The sequence below is a fragment of the Paramormyrops kingsleyae genome, chromosome 3, assembly GCF_048594095.1.
Source record: "Paramormyrops kingsleyae isolate MSU_618 chromosome 3, PKINGS_0.4, whole genome shotgun sequence".
NCBI lineage: Eukaryota > Metazoa > Chordata > Actinopteri > Osteoglossiformes > Mormyridae > Paramormyrops > Paramormyrops kingsleyae.
The window spans coordinates 14,170,549-14,185,842 of NC_132799.1; the positions used below are offsets into that span (position 1 = coordinate 14,170,549).

A 15,294-nucleotide genomic window follows, 5' to 3' on the forward strand; every position below is an offset into this window, starting at 1 on the left:
AGAACAAGACATGGCTTTCAGGTCAAGTGACACACAAGCCTCCAAAACAGCACAAGGGAACCTTAAGAGAACCATCAGAGAGGCCAAGTGTACAAACAGCGCATTGAGGAACACATCGTGAACAATATCCCCTGCAGCATGTGGGATGGAATTAAGGTACTGACGGATTATAGGACTAACATTCAACGACTCAATGACAAAACAAGTCTTTCAGATGTCCTGAATCATTTCTTTTGCTCATTTTGACACACAAGAAGGAGGAGCTACACCACACTACCTGCAGGTGTACAGTCACTGGTTCTACAGCTCCATCAGGTGAGATCCACCCTTCAGAAAGTCAATGCTAACAAAGCCATCGGCCCAGACAGAGTACTCAGACAGACATTGAAGACATGAGCTGCTCATGCAGCTTGCAGGTGTCTTCACCAATATATTTAAGCTCTTGCTACAACATGAGGCTGTTCCAACATGTCTCAAATCCTCCATCATAGTTCTGGGACCCTAGAAATGAATCTTCGAGACAGCAAAACGAAAGCAGAAAGCCTTCCCAATGCATCTGCTTGGCAGGTATGCTTGTTTACTATGGTAAATATCAGCCAAGTTCATCTTGCGGTTATAGCCACCATCAAGTGAATAAGACAAATAAAATATTAAGCAAGTAATATATTGTAGTGGTTTAAACATGCGAGGCTCTCCTAAAACGTCTCAAAATCAGACTATTCCGAACGATTTGCATCCTTAGTATGTTCAACCATGCATTTATCTTTAACTTTCAAGTTTTATTGTCACGTTAATTGTCATGTTTAAGCTGTTAAGTTTTGTCAGCAGTGCAATATAACACATAACAAACAGGGCAATAAAGGAATTGTTTTGAAGCATCCGTATTTACGTTTCCACTTATATTTCTATCTATTTGATTATTTATTAAAGTTCGCCAATTCTTTGTTTTTGGTTGCTTGACTGCTGTTTAAGCTGAAGAACATAATTTTCTCTTCTATTCACTTAAACAGCGGTCGATACAAAACGAATACGTAGCATCTAAATGCTTAATATTCTTAGGGCCGGGTAGTTCGGTCACGCGCGACGGCTTCGCGGTCACCTGACAGTGACGCTGAAACTATATAAGAGTCAGCTGAGCTGCCGCTCCGCATTGCAGTATCGACGGCAGGCTGGTTTGGGCTATATTCAATTAATGTACAAAAAGTCTTAAATTCATATGCTACTGAAATTAAGGAAACGAGACATGCTGTTTCTCACGCTTCTTTTTGTGTCGACAGGTAAATTTTGAGCTTTCCTCAGTGTGTTTGGCGTAACATAGGCGTATTTCGGTCTGTTTCGCTTTTATCTGAAATGACTGCTGTCGTCATGTCAGAATAGTTAGTCGGTGATTACACAGCCTGTTCTGTTTCAGAAATACTACTTTGGTATGAATTTTATTCTAGTCGTGCCATCGCTTTGCGGCCCTCGCAGTAATGCTTGTTTACTAGTCGCTCTCTTAACCCGCTTCGTCATCTCGGTGGCAGTTCTGCACAGTTCGGTAACCCCGATCCGGCAACATATCTAGCCTTAATGTTAAAAAAACAGAAACTTCAGCAGCTCTAACTGGTTTAGCGCTGTGCTGAGATTGCCGCTTTATTACAGTTTAGCTGCGATGCCTTGTCAAACGCGCGGTTGTCTAGGCCGCTCCCTTGTCACTTGTGTCACAAGAAATGTCTATTATGCTATAAAATTCAGCCGTTAAGCTGCGCATTTGCCGCCTGTCCGATTATATCACTACATAGGGGAACACTTTAATTTGCTGATAATGATTGATGGAATGAAACGGTAACGTTAAATTAGGTCAGTGTGGTAGCTTCTGTGTACCGTTTGCTCCTACCTATGCTCTGCTTGTACTGTCTGCCGTAGGTGTTCCTCGTGCTGCTGCGCTTAGATGTATATTACTGATCCAAGGGAATTGTCGTTGACGTGAGAACCAAATGATAATCCTTATCAGTGTGTACTATGTTTTTGAATTAAACCATACTTGAACCGTGGGGTTTAGTGGTTGCTACCTCTGCGCCATCCTCTGCCCAGAGGCTTTTAGAGCTGTTGCGCTTCCGTCAGAAGTGAACGATCAATGCCAAATGCTGGTCGAATTGTTTTTTTTCTTCTTTGTATCATCTGGCTTGTCTTTGCTTATAACTTTGCCTGTAGCCTCATGAGCACACATTTGTGTTGCAACTCTGACTCATTTTTTTGACTATGGTGTAAATGTTTTTCTATACCGCAGATGTCTATTGTTAGTGGCTTACACAAATTTCCTGCTTCTCTTCAAGTTATTTTTAAGGTCAAGCTGCAGCAAACTAAAAAGTACCCAGGTTTCACTTCATCTTTTTTCTTTATATGCTGCTGCTGTACATTTCCAGTAAGTAAAGTGTCATAGTATAGGTGTATAGTAAGCCATGTTAATCTGACCAGATATCTGTGAAATTAAGTGTGAGGGATATGAAAACAAGGTATAAAGAAAGGAGGCTAATCTGCAGGACTCTGGGACCAGTAAAAGTTGGCTATTTCACTTCGTTGTTTGTTTTGCCTGTTTCCTGATCTGAAATGTTTCAAGTCTCTTAAAAATTCCCCTAAAGAGCTCACTTCCTCATTCACATTTAGAAGAAGAGAAAACACTATTACAATTTTCAGAAGGGCAGAACTTGTACCTTATCTATGCATGGGAGTTTTGTAGCCCTGTCTCATACTAGTACTATACATGATGCTGTTACCACCAGGCCTGCAGGGTATTACCCTAGCTGCTCATGTGCCAAGTTGAGATTTTAGTGTTTTACCCACATTTAGATTTTTTTTTTTTAATCAAAATACAGTACTTAAGTGGTCCTGTGTTTGAGGTAGAGGTGCACCGATCTGATATTTGCATTGGTATCAGCGCCTGTCCAGACCTATTTGATGGATCGGGTATTGGCCGTATGTGACCGATCCACGTCTGATAATTTAAGTTATGGCAGTCTCTAAAACTATTTCGAGTCAAGTCTGTTCGGACAGTCAATTGCACGATAGCTTTCCCATTTAAGATATTTCATTTGAAATAAGTGCATTCTGCAGATGGACAGAATTGTTTGATATGAGATCTGTTTGACCTACAACTACTCACACATTAAGGCAAACGCATGTCTGTAGCTAGGACAGCTGTTCGACACATACATAACGATCTAGTAATTTATAAATCAAGCCAGACCTCACACACGTATAAAGAATGACATGGCACAGTAGCGAAACGTAAACAACGGATCCTGTCGTTATATCTTCGGGACTGATGTATTGGGGTTTGAGAGTGGAACATGTGCGCTCAGGCCCCTCCTGCAGCCAGTTGCTTGTGACTTCTGCCTGTTGTGAAGTCATGCGCATAACCTTTGCAGGAGGAGCAGCGTAAGAACATCAGATAAGAGGGTGACTTTATGGAAGTATTACACTTTCAACAAGTAGTAGCACAGTGATTTGCAGTCTTTGTAAAGTTTTTAGAGGTGGGAGTAGCGTTTAGTGGAAAATCCCACTAAACAAAGCGCACGCAATTGTGCGAGACAACACAAGGTAATATGAAAAAGCAATGGATGATTTGGGAGTTGCTAGCTTGGGCTGTTTTGCACACTCACAAGGGGGTGCTATCACTGCGAAGTGACATTGTTGCTAGAGTGAGAAGAACTGGGGGCATTTTAAGCATTTGCCCCTTGCTTATCCTCGCTTGGACAATATCCAAATTGAACTGCAAATGCCTCAAAAAAGCCTAACAAGATGTACAAACAAGGTGGAACAGCATGTTGTATGTTTCTAGCAGCCTAAAAACATTTTTTGGCATGTATTTTTTAAATATGCATTTACTACTTTAATATAAAGTATAAATGTATATTTTAAAATATTAAACTCTTGTATTGGAATCTGTATTGGCAGTTGTGTATCGGAACTGAAAAAATGTTCATCCCATTCCTTGTATGAGATCTCCTGGAGTCTGCTGCCTTCATAGAAATTGACTGATTCTTCACATTTGAAATTATGAAGAAGTGGATTTTAAGTGTAGTTTTCCTGCTGCAGTTCAACCCATCCCTAGCAGAGTCAGATTGTGTGGTACTTTCTGAGACCAAAGATAAAACTGATTTCCCTAGCACAGGGGAATTGTGTGGGGATTCATGAGTTGGGTCAGAGCTATGCTAAATGGTTTCAGGCCCAAGCAGTCGTCTTTGCAATCTCTTGCTCTCAATGATTTGCTGCTGCGGCCACAGTGAGAGTCTGAGTGAATTTTAGGTGTTTGTGTGTCATTAAAGTTTTTGGTATAGTTGTAATGAGCCTGAGAATCCTGAGTGTTCATGTGTCCTGTAGAGAGGTTCAATGTGGTTGTGATACTCAAAAAATGAGTCAGCCTGCATATCTAAACTTGTATGGTTAGTTCTGAAGATGCTGGATGAATGTATAGTTTGTTTGGTTATGTCTGGTATTCTGTTTGCTTGACACTTGATAGTCCCCCAGAAGAAATGGTTTGGTTGATGCAGAGTAGATGTTGGCTAATGCCAGTGGCATTGGCAGCATGTAACCTTTTAAAAAATCATCTGTTAGTCTACCTCATGTCTGATCAGTTGTGCTTCTTGCTTAGTCTCTGCACTGATTCCTAATGAACCACTTTGCTTGGGGCAGTGTGAGGCTTATGGCTCAGTTAAGGGATTTGTCCAACCCTGTTTCTGTATCTAGATCAAATGACTCTGCAGGGGATGTGGAACAGGGGTGATGGGTCAGTGAGTGTCAGCAGTAGCCTGATGAGTTGCTGCTTAGCTTGTTCTTCAATCATAGTCATGTGATGTAGATAATGCCAGACAATGCATTGCTAAAGAGCCATGGGTGGTTGTGCAACTTTCTGATTTCTCAGCTATTTTTAGGTGTTGGAGCAACAAAACGAACAGTGCTTTGCATGACTCTTCTCATGTGAAAGATAAGGCCAGCAATGGATAGTTAAACCTCTTTCTGACCCTTGTACAACAAAGGTACCGGGGTGTCGTCAATGGTTTGTTGATAATATTTCTACTCTTCTGGTTGACTGGGGATGATTGTGCCTACCCATTACTTGAGGTGTTTTGAATGTAGGTGTTCTCTAGTGTCCTAGGTGGCTACCTGAATTATTCACTGTTTTGATAAAGGTACTTGTTTTCCTTGCTTTAGTTTTAATGTTACTAATATGGTAAGGCATGGTGATTTCTCATTTTTAGTTTAAGATTGTTCCTTATTGAGAGATTATCAAAGTTTTAAACATAGGTTGATAGCATGCATCAACCTATCACATTACAACCAATACAACAGTTCCAGTACAACATGTGGTAGTCTTAAGAATGGTCAACCTATGCCTAACAAATGCACAGCAAGGTTGAGTTGGCAGTTTGAAGTCCAACGCGCAACAAACTGGTCCTGAATACTGTAAACGCTGCTGAAAATCTCGCCATGCAGTAGAACCTACAGAGTGAAATCACTTAGACACAAGAAATTGGAGTTTCCACTTTCAATATGAGGAAATGTGGGACAAATTGTGCAAGTGCAGCTTAACAGCCAAACATGTTTGGACATAGGCCCTTGGCAAGATGTCTATATAGAGGGACAACTGGGTTTTAAAGCCTAATCCTTTCCCTTCACTGTAGTATGGAGGCAAAGCATTGAATGGTTTCAGCAATATTTTTGTACTGTCATGCTAGGACAGTGCTGCAGTTTGTGTTAACCCAGGTTGACCATTGTGAGCCTAAGGAAGTAGTGGTTTGACCTTTTTCCTCTGCTTCCTCTTAGTGCCCCTGATATCTGCTTTATAGGCACTTGTGTCTGAGGAAGTAAATCAAGGAACATTTCCTCTTTCCATGGTAGGCCCAATAACAAAAGGCCAGTTTAGAACATTGGTTGTGTTCTTTGTTGGTATCTAGTGTGTTTTTGTCAGTCATGCTCTACAGAGCACAAAGTAGGAACTGCTGCTGTTCATGACATTTCAGACCCCTACTGAAATCCTTGCACCTGGCCCTGAAATGCAGAGTGGTGCTGTGCGGCTGTTCCTGTGCCTTGGTGTAGAAAAAGAATAACTCATTTGGGAGTTCTAACATGCTTGTAAATCCCCCTTTCTCCTGATACTGTAACATCATTGCTCAACTAATGTCTTTTTATTCTTTTCTTTAGCTGTGGCCACCCCCATTTTGGGTACTGAGCAGTGTGCACGTGGTCCTCCCTACTGGTGTCAGAATGTAAAGACTGCCTCAATCTGTGGTGCGGTTGTTCATTGTCAACAGAATGTCTGGAGCAAGCCCCAGGTGGTGAGTTAACGTGCCATTGACGCTGTCCCTTTGTAGCAGTTGTAGTTTTCAATGGTAGGCAGAGTGTAGCCAACTAGCCCATGATGCATACTCAGGACAATACCAGTGTTGCAGTTCAATGCATCGGGATATCCTTGTAACATTCCAATATTGAAATAGTGGCGCTACTAAAACTTTAAGCCCCTGAAATTTAGTTGACGGGTATTCACAACCTTTAACTACCATGGATGAGTCAGTGTCTTGATTGCAGTTATGTACTTCAGCTCCAGTTGGATAAACTGCATTTCTATGTGCATAGATAAAAATTCACATTTGTTTTCAAAACTGCAAATGCTGAAAAAAACAATGAAACACTTAACATTACGCAGCTTTTTTGTATTGCAGTACATTTGGCGTAGGCTACATAAACAGCATGTTTTTTTAATCAGTAAATGATTTTACAAACTTTTTAACATTTGTTTGCCAGTGATTAATGGTATTGTAATAAATCAATGCACTGTTCAAAATATTGATTAAGTTAATTGCTACGTTGATACAGCTCTCCAACAGCATCCTAACTGTATGCTGTAGTAAGAATACACAGATTCAATTTGTGACTATTGACATGGTTTTCCTTCATAGAAATCTGTGCCATGTGACCTGTGCAAAGAAGTGGTTACTGTGGTTGGCCAGCTTCTGAAGGACAATGCCACTCAGGTTGGTGATGGATTGTATTGACTGTCATTTCAATAGGTTGTGTGGAAGATAATTGGAGGCTTTGTGAGTTGTATTCGGTGAGGTTGATTTGTAATTGATGTGCTCATTTTGGTTTATAAGTTATGGGATTTGTGCAAATGAAGCTTATTGCTTTTTCAGGCTGAGATCTTGGACTACATGGAGAAGGCCTGCCAGCTGATCCCTGAGGAGAGCTTGTCCTCTGAGTGCAAGGAGATGGTGGATAACTACTACCCAATCCTGATCAACATTATCACTGGAGAGCTGGTGAGGAATATTTTGAGAGGAATAAGTTTGTCTGGTCTTCTTGCCCTTTGCCTGAGTTCATTGTACATCTAAAATTTCATATTGGCTCGAGAGGAATTCCATTAGTCTGCCCAGACTTTCTTTTGTGTGATTTATGCTTGGATTGTAAGAGGCTTGCGTGAGTCAAAACCTAGAACAGTGGTCACCAACCCTGTTCCTGGAGATCAACCACTCTGTAGCCCTTAATTTAACAATCCTGATGCAGATAATCAGGCCCTACAGTAGTATTTCAGTATTAGAGCCAGCTTAGCTTCAACATAACTGGCTGCAATACTTAACTGTTTCAGGTGTGTTAAAATAGGGCTGCACCTAAGCTCTGTAGGGTGATAAATCTCGAAAAACAGGGTTGTTGACCACTGACCTAGAAGGTGGAAGCAATTATGAATTCATAAAAAACCTCAGTGTTCTGAAGATGAAATGCATGTAGTAAAGTTTGTGGAAACTGACCTCTGCATACCATTTCTTCTCAGGATGATCCCGGAATGGCTTGTGCTGCCTTGGGCCTCTGCCGCTCTGAGCAGAAAGCACTGGCAGAGTCCCAGCTGCTGTCCAATGAGATCCCACAGGTAGACTTTCCAGAGGGTGTGTCTCCCTTCCTTCTCAATGTCCCTCAGCTCCTGTATCCCCAGGAAACACCCAAACAGGAAGCCCCAAAGCCGGTAAGGAGGGTGATCCTCTGAGCACCAGGAGTACCTAAGACTTTTTTTGAATGCACACTGTCCATTGTGCAGAAGGGACACGGGCAGTGATTACGTTACTCGTGCTGCTCTAGAACTGCCTAGCTTGCCAGTTGAGTTGCTTTATTTGGCATGACTGATGTAGTGTGGTTGCATTTAATGGTCTGATTTGATCTTTGGGTTATCTGCTTGGCAAAAAAGTGGAATTTTAACTGCCTTAGTGAGACATTGTAACTTTGATTACTATTCGTAATACATTTGCAGCATTTTGGGTAAATGATGCCTGAATTTCTTAATTTTAAGTAGTTCTTGCAAATTTACTCTAGGTATCTGGTCAGAGTGATGTAATTCATTTTTTGAATGTCTTGATGCAGCTGAACCAACAAGCTTAGCCCTGCTGTTAACGTCCTGCTATTTGGTGAATCATTAACTGTACATTTTGCTGGATCCTAGGAGAATGGAGATGTCTGCCAGGACTGTGTTCAGTTTATCACTGATGCCCAGTCACAAGCAAAGGCCAACAGCTCCTTCATTGACTCTCTGATCGCTCAGATTGAGAAACAGTGTGACCTTTTGGGACCTGGAATTTCTGACATGGTAAGGATGTGTGCTGAGACGTGAAAGCTGAGTGGAATGTAGAACGTAAGAATGCTTGATTGTTTTTCTGCAGAGAAAAAGGGTTAAAGTCTAACCCTAATTCATTTTTTTTTCTTTTTCAGTGCAAGACTTATGTTGCACAGTATGGACCATTGGTTTTCCAGCAGCTCATGTCAATGGTAAGCAATGTGACCTTTAGGTTTGGGTGAAATTCTTAATAGTAAAAATCTGCAGGGCATCAGCATGTAGTAATTTCTCTCATTTGCTTTTATGTGTATCTGTCATGCCAAGGTAGAAAATTTCTTGTATTGACATGCTCTCCCCATGGCATGTCTGTCACCTGTCTGCTAATCTCATTATTTCTAATAGCTTATTTTTATCCTTTCTTCTGTTTTTCCTTCTTGCTGTGTCTTTTTCCTTCTGGATGTTTAACTTTGCTGCTCTCCAGGAACAGGTAGGTGCTTTGGTTGACTTGCAGTCTTGCCTTGAGCTTTTGCTTTAGCTGTAGTTGTGAACAGTCACCTGAGTTGTGTGCTACTACTGCTAGTGCTCATTCTAACCCAGGTAGCTATAACACATGGGATCTGTGCCAGGTGGGCGACGTGATGGGTGAAACAAAGCTTTGAAGCAAGTGTGGCGATGGTGCTTCATTGACTAGTCTTGCGCCTATGGGAGTCGATATGCGCTGGCGTAATCCAGTCAGCAATAAGTGGCACATTTTGGGTATTTCCCACCAAGGATTTGAAGCTTTGTCTCCTATTTACTGATGGTCCTGGAGAAACCTCAAAATAACAGAATGCTTTGTCTTTAGAATTCACACACTGGCTGTCGGATTTCCCCATAGCTGCTTTTGAGGGTGGATTGAAACTCACAATACATAACAGCTTTGTGTAGTGGATCTGTAGAACATGGCTGGACTAATTTCCTTTTTAGAGTCACTGGGGAAGTCAGGTTAAACATGGATTGTCAATCTCTTTACTGGCATTCTACTAGTCTAATGGCTAAGACAAGGGGTGACTAGAAGGCCAGCTTTTCAGATGAGGGAGTGACCTTGCATGGCTTTCCTTGAGCAACAAGGGAACTAACCAGCTTAGGTCCTTTGGGAATGATTATCATGCTGTAATGCATGCTGGGATATTGTGACCAAAGGGGGTGAGGTGGGTGCCTCTTGGCTCCTTCACTGATGGTGTCTTTCTCAATAGCAAGCAAAGGATATCTGCAGTCGTGCTGGATTCTGTTCTTCTGTTCCTATGGAGAAGCTGGTTGCATCCAAGCTCATCCCTGCAGCCAAGGTCTTTCCTGCCATCAAGCTGGAACAGCCAATCGAAATCAAGCCTATGGCCCTCAAACCTGCAATGGTAACCTGGAGACGCTGATGAAATGCTACTTTTTAATAGTTTGATGTGCTTAGGTTTGTTTATACTGTAAACAGTTTATACGGTAGTAAAATAATGCCAGAGTTGGGTGTGTTCCACTTAGTGATATTGATGGGTGCCGATTTACAAGGTTGTGTTTTTGACACCCCCCCCCATCTTGCAGAAGATGGTACGTGCCCGTGAGACTCCACAATGTGTCGTCTGTGAATTTGTGATGAAGGAGGTAGAGAGTCTCCTGCAGGATGACAGAACAGAGGTATAGTCTGTTCACCGCTGTGGCACTAATCTGCTGCTCAGAAAGGGCAAGCAACAGGGAAGTGTAGATACCAATCTTTGGTTTATACCTCTGCAGAAGTCTGTCATCAATGCTGTGGAGAAGGTTTGCTCCATCCTTCCCTCAACCATCTCCGTCCAGTGCAAGGACTTGATAGAGGCTTATGGACAGGCCATTATCGACCTGTTGGTCCAGGAAGCGAATCCAAAGACCATCTGTACTGTCCTGGGACTTTGCAAGGGTGCCAGCCGTGCCTACATCCGTAAGTGTGTGTTCCTGAACTTTATGGTCTGCGACAACATTATGATCTAGCAGATCCAGATGTATGTGGGGGTTCACGTTATACCTACCCGACCAGCGGAGATGGACAAGGCTCAGTTTGAAGCTGGAGGCTTCTGTGACGTGTGCAAGATGGCTGTGCGCTACATCGATGGGCTGCTGGAACAAAATGCCACGGAAGCTGACATTGAAGAAGCTGTAAAGAAAGTCTGCAACTTCCTGCCCGATGCATATAAGCAGGAGGTGAGTACAATATTTTCTCCTTAACTTTATGGGCCAAAGTCTAGCTCTTAATCTGCAAAACTTCATTTTTCCCCAAGGCTAATGTTTGTAGTCTGGTGAAGGAACTTAAAGCAAAAGGTTTCTTGGCTCAGCTTCCTGTAATTCTTCTCCCTACAGTGTGATCAGCTGGTTGAGCAGTATGAGCCAGAACTGGTCCAGCTACTGCTTCAGATGATGGATCCTGACTTTGTCTGCACGGTTGGTTTGATAATTTGTTCTCCAAAATGGATGTTTTGATCCACTGATAGGATATACCGTGTGCTGCTGCTCAATACAGATGACCCTACAGGGTCTTCAGATTGCATTTGACTGAATTAGTAAAGTAGGTGTTGTACTGCTTAGTTGGTGGTGCCTCCAGTCTAAATGGTAAAGGTGACGTTCCCTTCTATCTGTGTCTGACTTCTACCTTGTAGAAAGTGGGAGCATGCCCTGGAGCGCTGAAGAAGCTTCTAGGTACAGAGCAGTGCAGCTGGGGACCAGCCTTCTGGTGCAAGAACATGGACACAGCTTATCGCTGCAATGTGAGTCTTAAACCTATCTTCTCGCCCCAAATTTTTCATTGTGCCATGAGACAGTGTGTAAAATGAGTAGCTCTGTTACTCAACTTGCATTAAAAGCAGTTTTGTTGGACATAGTGAAGCAGATTACAGATTAAAGCAGGACGTTTTGAACATAGAAGGCGCCTTCCATCTCTGGACTTCTGAGTAATAGCATGTGTGAAGCGCTGATCCTGATGGCCTGAGCTGGTATGTCTTGGTTTTAGCCTGACCATTGTGCTTTCTTCCCCTCAGGCTGTGGAGCACTGCAAACGTCATGTGTGGAACTAGGAGCATTAGGAAGCATCTGAGGAAATTGGGGAGAAATGTAGAGCTGCTTTCGTAAATTTGGTTCCTAAAGTTTTACTATGATTATTGCAACAAGATTTACTTTTTTAACTTGCAGGTCTGTTTTGGAAACAAAGGGATTTTTGGATTTATTTCAAGAGTTTTGTGGAGGATTTCTACAGGGTACTAAACTTTCGAAGCACAGAACTACAATCTCACTGCATTTTGGGTAAACTGGTCATGTTATGGTGGGTTGGGTGAACATTGAATGTTACACTGGTTTTGTAAAGTTTGTTACTCCAGATAAGTAACATTGAACAGCTAGTGCCTTGAAGGAAGAGATGGATTTGATTTTAATTGACTTGAGATGCTGCCCCTGCAGTCATGGAGGAGGACCTGTTAGGCCAGTGTCTGCTTTTAATGACGTCTAACCCTAATCTCATAGCAAGTTGTGTGATTTGTCTCAGTGAACCCATGGCTAGTCAAACTGAACAGCATTTCAGTGCTATTACTACTGTCCACTCCCAGCTGATCTGTTCTTTAGTGATTTAATTCTCTAATGGGATTTTGTTTGATTTTTCGCTTCATTGTAAAGTGTTGTCTGATTTTTAAAAAAACTCGATTAAAATCTGTCAAACTAAACACTGTTCTATGTACTTCTGGACTTAATGTGACATTAGGGAAAACAATATTGAATTTCACATTAAGTGGAGGAATGTGGTTCTTGTGCTTTATTTCAGTTTATCCTATACTGAATAAACCCTGTTTAAAAGTTTTAAACCCTGCTTGGGTGGGAACACAATAGGAATTCTGAAAAGAAGCCCAGCGACTAACTATACAGCATTTTTAACCCCCTTCATTCATGCACGAATCTCCAAAGACTGCGCCAGTGGTCTGGGGAAGTTCCTTTGAGAGGGGGTGGTAACCCCTGGGTGTGTGTTAATAAAATTGGGTTTCACTTAAATGTAGCTTTGATTTGCAATTTTACTAATGTTTCAATTGATCATGACTAAAATGAACCTTTAAGCTGACTTGGGCTGGTATAATTAAGCAAATGCAAGAACTGGAGTAAGGAAGCAGCATATATGGTTCGCGTTTTATTACGGGGCGAAACTTTTCCAAAGCAAACATTTGAAACCACCGGTTAGTATCGTTCACTAATTCGAAACTTAACACTGGCATCTGCTGGATAACATAGGTAATGCACCCAAGGCTAGTGACAAGGCACCCGAATGATGTCTAGCAATAGGAATAGTATTTACTTTGACCGGATGAAACGTACTACAAATGTATAACGCTGACACGAATCAGAGGTGATCAAGGACGATGTATTTTAAACTAACACGTATCGTAAACACTTAAAACGCACACATGGCTTGACAAGACACTAACTTAAAACACCCTATAAAGTGGTACCAAGGTTCTCGAACTCACTAGAACTCGAATTTCTTGAAAGTCAAACAAACCAGTTTGACCTAGAACTCAATCTGAATATCAGAAGTCGAACCGTGAACGCTGACCTAATCTAAATTGTACGCGCCAGGAAATGAGTCATACAATGTAATTCTTACTTGAATGCCTTCTTCAGACTGGACGATTAACCAAATAAAGCAGCGCAACATTACAGTAACTAACAATAAATAAACCACTAACTTACGTGTACTAGAGCATTTGTCATTTATTTAAACTTTATTTTACCAGGTAAATTAACTGAACTAGTTCTCACTGCATCACGTGATATTCGGGAGAAATAGCAGATTACGCATCGGAACTGCCTGGGATACAAACGTCATGCGTTTAACTAAACTCTTCAGCCAATAAGGGCAAAGGTGTGTCGTCACGGAGGCGGTTCCAGTTTGTGCAACCGGGTGAGAGGTCGCAATGCATCTAACCGTAATGCATTGCTTTAAGACAGCGCTGTAAGCAAGTCGAACGCACCCAATGACCGGACTGGGGAAACAAACTGAAACGCGGACTTTAATACAGAGGACTAATGACAACAACCAGAAACAGCTGATCACATGGGGATCACACACGAGGTTAACGAGGGGGCGTGGCACACGGAAGGAGCGGACGATCGGGGCAGGACAGGGATAATGTTGGGATAAGATCTTTATGGTTTTGGAAGCCATTAAGAAAAAAGTGCTCCTCTTGTTTTATCCTGTTCATTTTGTGTTTAAATGTTAAAAAACATATTTAGGTGTAATTTTGGGGGGCTGGGAACCAATTAATTGATTTTCCATTATTTCTTATGGGAAAAATTCGATCAGAACTCGAACTGTTTAGGATTCCATCCGTTGTCCGGAACGGATTAAGTTCGAGAACCGAGGTACCACTGTATATGATGCGTACCATGATCTAGCATGGGACATGAGATTGCGCAAAGGGCTGTGACGGTGTTAATTATATATTGTGCTCTTAATAGGCTGTGGTATCAGGAACCTCCCAATTCCACTACTCTCCTAGTCTGATACCTATTGGACAAACCCTCGGATTGTGTTTCGCATCACTTTTAAGCGTTGGTAAACTCTGAATTCAGATTCAGCTGGTACATACGTTTAAAATCAGACACATTTCGAAACGAATGTGCATGTTGTCTAGAAGAATCGCCTGAGAATAATCAGCAGAGATGTTTTTGAACTGACGCTTCGATGCAACACATTTTACATCCCCCTTTCAGAAATCAAGAATAATCTAATTACGGCAATCTGTTTAGTTTTATTTAACAATTACTGTGCTGGTGGGCTCAGAAAGTGTTGCGTCACCTTCTGGCCCCAGAAGATATCCTCACAAGTAAAATGAACTGGCGTGTGGACCCAGCGTGGGGCTGAAATACTTCCATGGGTTGCTGGACCACGCTGTCTCCCCAAGATTCTACTGGCTGGATGCTTGACACTTCTGAGCTTGAAAAACCCAAATAATGCAAATATAAACCTAGTACAGTAACTGAATTCATTGCACATGCTACCCCTTGCTCATTATAATGCAGATGCAACTATAATGAAGAATAGTTGTTCACCTCGCACTGGGAGTACCCATCGGGCAGCTCGGCGTCATGCTGGATAGATGCCAAGTGTAAATAGCTGTGTGTGTTTATCATGTATCGTGTCATTATTGTGTGTACGGTGACGTCATGTATGATCTTTAAATATTATCTGTTGTAAATAATGTGCGTTCGTGCGCGCATCGTGTGGCGTATGAGTCAGTCACGGCGGCCAATACGGCGGGCAGTGAGTGGTGATCTTAATTAAGTGTGCTAGGAATATGTCAGTAAAATCCGTTTTTTGTGTTTTTTCCACTCTTGTTTGGCGTTACTATTACACTTCTACCACTATGTCCGCGCAACAGCACACCCTCCTGGGCAAAAAGGGGCCAAATCCGAATTGTGTGACATTTTCATACTGAACGTATTCTCCATGTCATTGTCCTCCTATTCAGCCCTACTCTATTGTCTTCTCTGTCCTATGTTCATTTAGATAAATATTTGCATATAGATATAGTGTAAATCATTACCCCACTCACGGTGACTCACCCTTATTGTGATCTGTCTTGCTGTGTTTTGTATTACACATATATGGTCATGGAGAACGATATTTCGTCTCACTGTATACTTATTGTGTATTGTTAGGATGACAATAAAACTCTACT

General features: G+C 41.9%; 1 protein-coding gene across 1 annotated transcript; it reads left to right on the forward strand.

The window, feature by feature from the left end:
- The first annotated feature begins 1,119 nt into the window (after window positions 1-1,119).
- On the forward strand, window positions 1,120-12,288 carry psap (prosaposin). The gene is made up of 14 exons (XM_023822596.2): window positions 1,120-1,277; window positions 6,184-6,317; window positions 6,939-7,013; window positions 7,173-7,298; window positions 7,808-7,996; window positions 8,468-8,611; window positions 8,734-8,790; window positions 9,814-9,969; window positions 10,151-10,243; window positions 10,340-10,523; window positions 10,620-10,783; window positions 10,940-11,020; window positions 11,236-11,343; window positions 11,614-12,288. Exons 1-14 carry the CDS (start codon window positions 1,217-1,219, stop codon window positions 11,647-11,649), a joined length of 1,608 nt encoding a protein of 535 aa, XP_023678364.1. The 5' UTR covers window positions 1,120-1,216; the 3' UTR covers window positions 11,650-12,288.
- The last annotated feature ends 3,006 nt before the right edge of the window (window positions 12,289-15,294 follow it).